Source organism: Microtus pennsylvanicus, chromosome 19 (assembly GCF_037038515.1).
Source record: "Microtus pennsylvanicus isolate mMicPen1 chromosome 19, mMicPen1.hap1, whole genome shotgun sequence".
In the NCBI taxonomy this organism is placed as follows: domain Eukaryota; kingdom Metazoa; phylum Chordata; class Mammalia; order Rodentia; family Cricetidae; genus Microtus; species Microtus pennsylvanicus.
This window is the reverse complement of record NC_134597.1, coordinates 35,862,497-35,872,655: the sequence shown is the minus strand read 5'-3', so window position 1 is coordinate 35,872,655 and position 10,159 is coordinate 35,862,497. Positions and strand designations below refer to the sequence as shown.

Genomic DNA, 10,159 nt, shown 5'->3' with positions numbered 1-10,159 from the left:
GACATGCTCCTAGCTCTGGTCTCCATCAAAATGGTACCCAGGGCTAGAAGGGAGAAGCAGCCCCTGCCTGCCTTTAACGATTACAGGCTGTGCCAGGAGAGCAGCCAGCCGGGGGCAGGAGCAGCCAGGACCCAAGGGTGGCTGGTCCACACATCATAGATGCTCTTATTGGGTGGTACTCTCTGGAAGAGGGAATCTAGATCACAGAGCAGGTCCGGGAATCCTTGGGATTAAGTACCTACACTCCAGTAGGCTAGCCTGGTTGAAGACGGGCACTGGGGACAAGAGGTGGGAGGTAGTGTGGCCAAGGGCACTACTACATTGGGAGTGTAGATGGGCAAGTAAGAAGTGGGTTCCTGTCCCCACAGGGAAGCTCTGCACCCCCTGCTGGGCATCCCCATGGGATCTTGGGAACCCTGAAGTAAGTGAACTGGCCAGGTGCCTTGCTCTGGGGAAAGAGAAGGCCTGATGACTTCCGCTTGGGAAATCTCCACCTCTATTCTTGTGGGCCCAGGAAGGGAGCAGAGGGGCCACAGAGGCTTCTCAGTGGAGTTACGGGGCACAGTACACATCTCTTCTTCCCCCTTGGAGCTGGTACCTGCCTGAGCTGAACTGCTCTGTCTAGCTAGCGCAGGCTGCTGGGGCCCTGTCGATCCTTTCCCGGGGTCCGCTAGCAGGGACTGGATGCTGAAACCGTCCCTGGATGGTGGTGGGGGACTGGGTAAGGCCGGCCGTGGAGCACGAATGGGCTCAGGTCCTTGACGAAAGCTCTGCATGTGCCCCGGGTCTGCCATCGCTGGCACAGAGCAGTGTTCTGAAGGCGCAGCGCCTCTGCTGGGATCAGGTTCACATCCACCGCCCAGAAGTTGCCCTTGGCCTGGGGCTTTGCAGGGTCCTTGGGCACCTTCCGGAAGCACCGGTTAGAGGAAAGGTTGTGGCGGATGGAGTCCTTCCAGCCTTCGTAGTCGTCCCTGAAGAAGGGGAACATTGCCTGGACCTGACGAATGATCTGGGCCAGCTTCAGCCTGCGGAAAAGTGCTGCCTGAATTACCAGAGCGATCATGGCCAAGTAAGTGTAGGGGGGCTTGTCATGACGCAGGTATCTCTTCTTCCTCCTCTTGGGGGGAGACTCTGCCTTTGGAGGCCTCTAATGAGAGGTGTTGCAAGACATCACGCAAGGAAAGCAGCCCTATGTGGGGGTCTGACCTAACAGGGGTCTCAGGGCAGACGGAGTGTATGTAAGTCGAGGTGGGGTCCCAGTCTCAATCCTTAAGTTTTTATGGCACATGTATTCAATTACCCTCTCTCCCCATTTAGATCTTTTCCTATATTCTCATGATTATCTTTTTATTTTGTAATCCACACACAGACATATATAAGTAAATATATATGCATGTGATACATGTGCTCACACAGAAATACAAATGATGGAACATGGAGAACTTGACTTTCTCAGTCTGGCTTATTCAACCTGGCATAATATTTTCCAGTTTCATCTATATTCCTTTGCATGTCATGATTTCATTTTTCCTTTTGGCTGATTAAAATTCCATCATATATGTGTGCTTTGTTTTCTTTATCCCTCTATCTGTTAATGGACATGTAGTTTGGGTTTGTATCTTAACTACTGTAAACCGAGTATCAGTAAACACAGATGTGCAAGTATTACCATGATATTTTAACTTAGGTTTCTTCAAATATACTACCAAGAGTAGTATAGATCTGAGTGTCCTGGTAGCTCTATTTTCAGGGTTTTTTTTTTTTTTGAGAAAACTCCACTCTAATTTCCACAGTGGCTGCACAAGTTTACACCTCCAATAGAAGTATAGAATGGTTTTTCTTTTGCCAGAATTTGTTTTTTTTTTCTGGTTGGTTTTTGCTTGTTTGTTTATAATAGTCATTCTGACTGGGGTGAGGTGGAATGTCAAAGCTGTCTTCATTTTCATTTGCCTGGTGGTTAAAGACGTTGACCACTTTGCCTGTATTTGTTGCCATTGGATTTTTTTTCCTTAAAAACCGTTGATTCCATTAATTAACCCATTTATTGTTTGGAAGATTTATTTCATTGATGTTTACTTTTTAACATAGCCTATTTTTCACAGTCTCACTAATAAATGGTTGGTAAAGATTTCCTCACACTCTGTAAGGTGTCTGCTGTCTCGCCTCTATAGATTGTGTCCTTTGCTGCATAGGAGCTTTTTAATTTCGTGAGATTTCATTTGTCAGCTCTTTGGGTTATTTCCTGCACTGTTTAAGTCCTTTTCAGAAAGTCCTTGCCTATGTCTGTATTCTGAAGTTTTTAGTCTATTTCTCTCTAGCCATTTCGTATTTTACACCAAATGTCAATTACATTCAATTTCTTGTAAGCAAGCCACAGAGACAAGTGCTGCTGTCTCCTGACTCCTGTGAGGCGTTTCTAGTAATACAGCAGCTCTGGAAGGCAGTGCAGGACTCAAAAATCAGGGAAGGTCTCCTTAGCCCAGAAACTAGGACAATTAAAAGTTCAGGTAAAAATGTTTTCCAAATGTTCATTCCACAGGGAACTTAGGAAGAAAGAGGTGGGGTTGTTGAGAAGCAGCTAGGGGAAGAATAGATAGTTTTTAAGGTAAATAATTGCCCTCAAGAGATCCCTAAGTTCTGCAAAGTTATCAGCTCAGACTGATGGAGTCAAACCTCCACACCCAAGAAGAGGAAACATGGTGCTTTGAGGACTTCCTAAGAGGTGAGCCACCTGCCCAGCTAAAGTGAGACTTGTGCATGAGGTTAGCACTCAACTCCGAGTTCCTTACAGGGAGAGAGTTCAGAGCAGGCCTTGAGAACGCAGGGCCAAAGGTTGCACAGCCAACGTGACTCATACAACCTCTCACTGGCTGCAGTTAGAGGCTCTTTGAGTTCCTCTGTGACTTATTGATAAAACTCATTTATTTCAGGCTACTGAAGAGTCCTTCCAGGTGAGTTACCAAACAATGCATTATTCAACAAAATGCTCAGACTACGTGGGCAGGAATTTGCAGAGTGAAATAGTATAGATCAATAATTATTTTCTAGCTGTGAAGCATCTGCCCTGTGTTGGAGCAGGAAGGAATGGAGGAGGTACGGGGTTGGGAGAATATCCAAAGGCAGTCTGCCTTCTGTAAAAAAGAAAATGGTGAGTTTACTCAGTGTTTGGAAGAATAAATAAGATGAAGGAAAGTTTAATCTTTGATCTGATATAAAATTTGTTACTAGTGGAATTTTCACCCTAGATTTTTATCAAGATTTGACATTTGAAGCTTATAATAACTTTGACTTAATCTAACAGTTTCCTGATATCTAATTGGATGACCAAAATATTATTTCCTTGGTCACTGATATTAAAAACTATAAGTGTCATTTATTGCCATCACCCCAAGCAATTTTATGTTCAGTCTGAATGTTTCAATCAGGAACTCAGTGACTCTTAATGTTCTCTAACCTACAATTTTATTAGCTATGCATAGAATGTAGAAAGATCAAATAATTTATTTTTACTTTCTTGGGTGCTTTGAATTATAATTTATGCAACTTAACTTATCACAAACCTTTAGGTCCACAAGATATTTGAATGTTCACTAAATCTAACAACAGATAAATAATGCATATTTCAAATACAGCAGCTAATCAGATGATATGTAAATAGAATTTAACTCTTGCTGCAAGCAGGTCTTATGGTACTATAACTTCAAAGGTATCTTCAAAGAGACAAAAATATTAGCTCTTTCATTTAATGCATATCTATTGTATAAAATATTTGTGCTGCTGTGTAAAGTATATCTACTGCTTGCAGGCATAGTCAGTCTTTCTTCAGCTACTGGGAAGTTGCTGAATATTCCTCTGAAGGGTAAGGGTGTGTGATTCATTTTTGTCTATTCTCCCTGCCAGAATGAGCTTCTGGAGGGGGGGGTCCTCTTTTAATAGTGACACCTGGAACTCAAGTTCCTACCGCTGACCAGGCCCTACCAAGTCCTCACTAAACGGTTGAGAAGTTGGAAAAATAAAATTCTCGAATTGTCCAAAAGATCTCAGAACAAAGTCATCTATCAAGAAAAGAAGTTTAATCATGGCCTAAAACAGACATCAAGATGTTACTGGTGAGTTCGTGCTGTGTGTGAAGAGTGGAACTACACGCAGTGTGATGGACTCTCACAATTTCTCAAGTGTTTGCTGCACGAACTCTGTAATTAGGTTTAGTCACTAGCATTTATTGCAGATCGTCTGGGGGCCATATTCTGTTAACATCTAGGACTTCATAGCACTTGTGCCTACTGTCAGTTTTCCTTATATTGTCAGGCACAGTTGAGCTCAGCATTGTGGCCTTTCTGAGTGTAAGAAGAACACCCTTTACCATTTTTTTGAGTCCTTTGCAGAAACAAGTTTGTTTTCATTAATCAGTTCATCTGGTGTATATCCAAAACCTCTGAGGGAGACAAAATCGTCATTCACACATTTGAGATGAAGAATCTGAAGTTATGGAGGTCAAGCGATGGACTCCTGATACAGGCAGACTAGAATTCGAATTTCCTGACTTCTCATTCAGAGCTTTGTCTGTTCTCCAAAACACATCTCTGTTGGGCAGGGCCAGCCATCTAAGATGCCCAGGAGTCTCTTTTTCTCAGGCATATCAAAAACACTCCATCTCTCAGGCAGACTGCCTTAATCTTGGTCCCTAGGTGGATCCAGGACCTACACAGATCTCCTCTCCCTGGCTCTTGGATTCCCTGTGCATAAGGAGTTGGTCGGTCCTTTCATTTATACACTTTTAACCACAGTTGGAAAAGAATCAGGGTTCTTCACACCAATCTGAAAGTGCAAATTCTGCCGGTAACAAGTGGCCTAGAACTGGTAACAGATCCAAAGTGAGACATTCCCTCTGCTGATTCTGAGGACAAATTCTGTGGACTGTCAAAAACTCCCTGGACACCTCCCTAGGTTCTGATCCTCTTCCCTAAACTCCACCGCTGAGAACACCACAGAGATACCTTCTGGCCAGAGACACCTTTGTGGTGAGTAAGGGAACAAGAGAAAAGAGGGTAAAGGGGTGCTTTGGTCAAAGAACGTCATACATGCGAATAAAGCTGAAAAGGGGTGAATGAAGTTTGAACTCAGGGTCAGAGGGGAGGGGAGGTTGGAGTCCTGCTCTATCCAGCACTCTCTTCTACCTTTCCAACGATTAGGTAGGGCTTCAGCCACTGTTAGTGGACAGGGGAAACCAGGGTGGAATTATGTTCTTCAGATCTCACGTATTTGATGCTGTGGCTCTGCTCTGGCTGTCTTAATTTTGATACCTTGCAGCTGTTCTCTGTTTCGCTACAGTGATTCACATATACCAAAGTCATTGGCCTCCACCGAGGTCTGATTTTTAAATTTTCTTATTTTATTCTGTGGAACCACTGGTGTTTTTAAATGCGCACTTTCTTTCAAAAGGAAACCTCCTTCCAAACCCTTTCTACCCCACCCACTCCCACCCATATCCCACTCACACCCTTCCATCCCTGGTACTCCTCCTTCTACCTGCACATCAGGTGTGTCCTACCATCTTGCCTCCCTTACAACATCCTCCCCCAGTATCCCATTCTATCTTCCTGGCCTCTACAGATAGTTAAAGCTAAAGAGTCAAAGCTAGTATACACAGAAGAGAGACAGCACATGGCATTTGTGTTTGGGGGCCTAAGTGACCTCACTCAATATATTTTCTAAACTTATCCACTTACCTTAAATATTATTTTATTTTTTTTCACAGCTAAATGTAATTCCATTGTGCATGTGTACCACACCTTTATTAACCATTCATTTCTTAATGGGCATCTAGGCTGATTTCATTTCCTAGCCATTGTTAATAGAGCAACAATAAACCTGGTACATTGCCCCAAATCAAGAAAATAATCCCTGCAACCGACACTCATAAAGGCAACCCTAATAAAATCAGTGGGTCACATACTCACAAGCAAAACACATGGAAGGAGGGGCGGGACTTGGGCAGAAGAAAGATTTGGTGGGTATGGAAACAAGATTAAGAAAGTAGCGGGAGGCTTTGTTTAAATAATGTTACAAAAGTTGGATGGTGGTATTGCACACCTTTAATCTCAGCACTCTAAAGGCAGAGCAGGTGGATCTCTGTGAGTTCGAAGCCAGACTTGTCTATAGACTAAGTTCCAGGACAACCAGGACTACATAAAGAAACCCTGTCTCTAAAAACCAAAGGGAGTGGAGAAGAACATTATATATGTGAATGAAATTAAAAGGAGTAAAAGAATAAAAGAAATATAGATCTAGCAAGATAAATACTTGAGAGAAAGAAATGCACATAAAGATTGAAATTATATTTTAAAAAATCTGATGGCACTGACTTATACAAGGAACAGTTATTTTCCACAAAGTGCAGCTAGGTAGAGGGTTTTCCAATCCTTCAAGCTCAGTATCAATATGAGAGCCACTGTCCACCAAAACCTCCCCGCGCATTATTTTCTCATCACTTACTTTTAGATCTTTAAACTGCACTGTATAGATTGCATATTATTGAGAAATAAAGAATAATATAATAATAATAAGAAGAAGAAGATTCAAATGTAATTAACCAAGTCTAATCTTGGATTTTTCCATAGTACTTAGCTCAAGTATATTTATTTTAACTTCTGACATTAATCTCTATATCCCTAAATTATAAGGTCCAAGAAAGAAAGTCCCATGTCTCAGGCAGACAGATACAAAATGCCCTGCCTGTTTCCTGGAACACAGCCGCTCTTTAATAGATGTTCATCTCAGGGGCATAAGTACCAGCACTGCTTCATGAAATAAAGAGCTCGTGAGAGGATTCCCTGCAAGGCTGTGACCTCGACTTACAAGAAGCATGAATAACAACAGAGCTGGGATGTAGGAAATGACGCTAAGAATCCCTAAAGCATCCCTATTCTCACTGTGTGTTTAATGGGAAGACGGGACCACTGCTGCCCCACATGGTAGGGCCTGCCTTTCCGTCCTCTTCACTGTCATTACTACCTTCCCCATGCCCATGCCTTTTTCCTGGCATTTGTTTTCCTTTACTGTTTCTTTACTTCTACAATACTCTGTTCTTTTACCCCACACCTGTTATGGATTGTCTTTCCTGCCACATTGATTGATTACTTGTTAGGTAACAGTTATTGTACAGGGTGCTATAAATTAATGGTCAAATCAGGAGTGCTTATTATACGTTAGTATAAGAAGCCAAGTCTCCCTTCCTCCCACAGCGCTTTTGTTGCTTGTTTGTTCAGCGGCCTCAAACACCCTTTGTAAGGCATACTGTTCTTGACCTCTGTTCCTCCTGAATGTAACTCCCGCATGACAGGGTTAGAGAAAAGTGCCACCATGCGTCTCCCCTCACCCCACTACCCCACACCTTTATTTTTCTCAATTTTCTCAGGGGAGTCATTTCAATGTCTTCACAACTTCCTACCCTAACCACCTAGGTTAAAGAACCAGGCTGTGTCCCAGCTCTAGTTTCAACTTTAGTCTAGGACATAGTGCGAGACTTACAATGATACCTTTACTTGCCTGTCTTTGAATATACTTCCTCCACTCCTGGTCAGCTGGCCCAGCTGCTCCATGAGAGAAAACGTGACCTGGGTGAGTGAGTTTATCCTGATGGGTCTCTCCAGTGACAAGCACATCCAAGCTGGACTCTTTGTCCTCTTTGGAGCCACATACTTGCTGACTCTGCTGGGCAATGGACTCATCGTCCTCCTGATTGCACTGGACCCACGACTCCACCTGCCCATGTATTTCTTCCTCTGCCACCTGTCAGTGGTGGACATTTGCTACACCTCCAGTGGGGTCCCCCAGATGCTGGCACACTTCCTCATGGAGAGGAAGACCATCTCTTTTGCCCTATGTGGGATCCAGCTTTTCTTTGCTCTGGCCCTAGGAGGGACTGAGTTCTTGCTTCTGGCTGCCATGGCCTATGACCGCTATGTGGCTGTCTGTGATCCACTACGGTACACCGTGGTCATGAGTCCAAGGCTCTGCATGGTTCTGGCAGGTGTCTCTTGGCTTGTGGGTGTGGTTAATTCTGCTGTGGAGACAACGGTCACCATGCGCCTTCCCACCTGTGGGCACAATGTGCTCAACCATGTGGCCTGTGAGACACTGGCCCTTGTCAGGCTGGCCTGTGTGGACATCACCCTCAACCAGGTGGTGATACTGGTCTCTAGTGTGGTGGTGCTGCTGGTGCCCTGCTGCCTGGTCTCTCTGTCCTATGCCCATATTGTGGCTGCCATCTTGAAGATCCACTCTACCCAGGGACGCCGCAAAGCCTTTGAGACCTGTGCCTCCCACCTGACTGTGGTCTCCATGTCTTACGGGATGGCCCTCTTCACCTATATGCAGCCCCGCTCGACAGCCTCTGCTGAGCAGGACAAGGTGGTGGTGCTCTTCTATGCTGTGGTGACCCCCATGCTGAATCCTCTCATCTACAGTCTGAGGAACAAGGATGTGAAGGCCGCTCTGAGCCGAGTTCTGATGAAGAACTTTGAGTCAAAGCATTGAATTAGGAGACAATTTTCTAAAGAAAAGGGTGTCCTTCTGAAGACTGTGGACAGGCTTACAAGTAGGTCATGTATGTGGCACACACCAATGCCTGTCATTGACTCTACTTTCCTAATCCTGACCAGCATTGGGTATGAACCACTCATGTGACCTCCTCTTAAGTGTGACTGTGTGAGTGTAAGGGCATATGTATCAGGACCTAAATCTACATAACCCTTCTTTGAGGTAAAATAAAACAGAATTTTGTCTTAGTCCTTATTTTGACCCCTGTTTTATTTCAAAGAAAATGAATCACTGCATCTTTAAGATGCAAATGCTGTGCAGAAAGTTAAATGAAGTGTGTGTGTGTGTGTGTGTGTGTGTGTGTGTGTGTGTGTTTTCAATTGAAAGGAAGAGAGAAAACAGCACAGTAGAATGGAAAGTTAGTTCGGACATCAGAGCTACGCCCACAACTTACCTTGTCAATACTCTAGTTCTGGGATGGCAAGCTATCTCTGTATGTTAAGGCACTTGAACCCAAGTCTGGTGGCCTGTGTTGGATCCCTAGGATGAAAGAAAAAAATCTCAGTCTCACAAGCTGTACTCTGGCTTCCACAAATCTACCATGGCACACTCGTACCTGCCACAACACACATACACCATTAATCAATCAATAAACAAACAAACGGTAGGGGTCTATTTCCTTCCTCATGTCTATAAATATGTGTCTAACTTTTCTTCAGTCAGTGAGAAAAGAAAATTATCAACCTCCAAGCTTCAAACTTGTCTGTGCTGCAGAATCAACAGGCTCTAGTCAGAAGTACAGAAGCTGAGCTGAGGCTGGAAGTCGGTCAGAAAAGCACATGGTGGGCGAACATGAGAATCTGAGTTTGTTTGATGCCCATAACTGACATCAGATGAGGGCTGTGGGGCCTGGAGAGATGGCTCAGAAGTTACAAACCACTTGCTCCTCTCACAGAGAACCTGGGTTTGCTTCAAAGCTCCTGAAGGCAGCTAACAGCTCTCTGCAACCCCAGTTCCAGGAGATTCCACACCCTCTTCCAGAATCTGTGGTTACCAGGCACCATGTGATGATATGCACACGTAAATGCAAAGCACCCATACACATAAAATAAAGAGAAAAGAAATGAAAACTTTACAAAAAACTTAAGAGATTGATATTATGTGGTAGAATGCATCAATTGTAATTCGGTGGAGTGGCACAGAGAGTAAGATTCCCGATACTCTCTGGTCAAGTGATTGGTTGCATAGGTGGATACCCAAGGTTGTCCTTTGGCTTCCATACACTTGCACACATGTCCTTACACACTGTACATCCACATGCACGTGTGTTCGTGAACACACACACACATGAACATATACAGAGGAAAGTCCATGAATCACATGACTCACACGTGGTCCAGCCCATCTTATTAGGGTGGAGACCACACACAGGACCTAAGGCTGGTGAGTGTTATGAAATCCACAGCTCTGGGCATGAGCACATCCCACAGGCATTCTATTTCTTCTTTCTCTTTCCAAAATTCAGGGAGGCAAATGGCAGGTCAGAAAGTCCCACATTAAAGACCTCAGATAGATGTCTAACAATTGTGTCTAACTGCATCCTCTTACTAACCCTTGG

At 44.1% G+C, this 10,159-nt stretch overlaps 1 protein-coding gene across 1 annotated transcript; it reads left to right on the top strand.

Annotated features, from left to right (window-relative positions):
* Positions 1 to 333: 333 nt before the first annotated feature.
* LOC142838219 (olfactory receptor-like protein OLF3) lies at positions 334 to 8,538 on the top strand. Its single transcript, XM_075953578.1, has 2 exons — positions 334 to 341; positions 7,605 to 8,538. Exons 1-2 carry the CDS (start codon positions 334 to 336, stop codon positions 8,536 to 8,538), a joined length of 942 nt encoding a protein of 313 aa, XP_075809693.1.
* Positions 8,539 to 10,159: the final 1,621 nt, after the last annotated feature.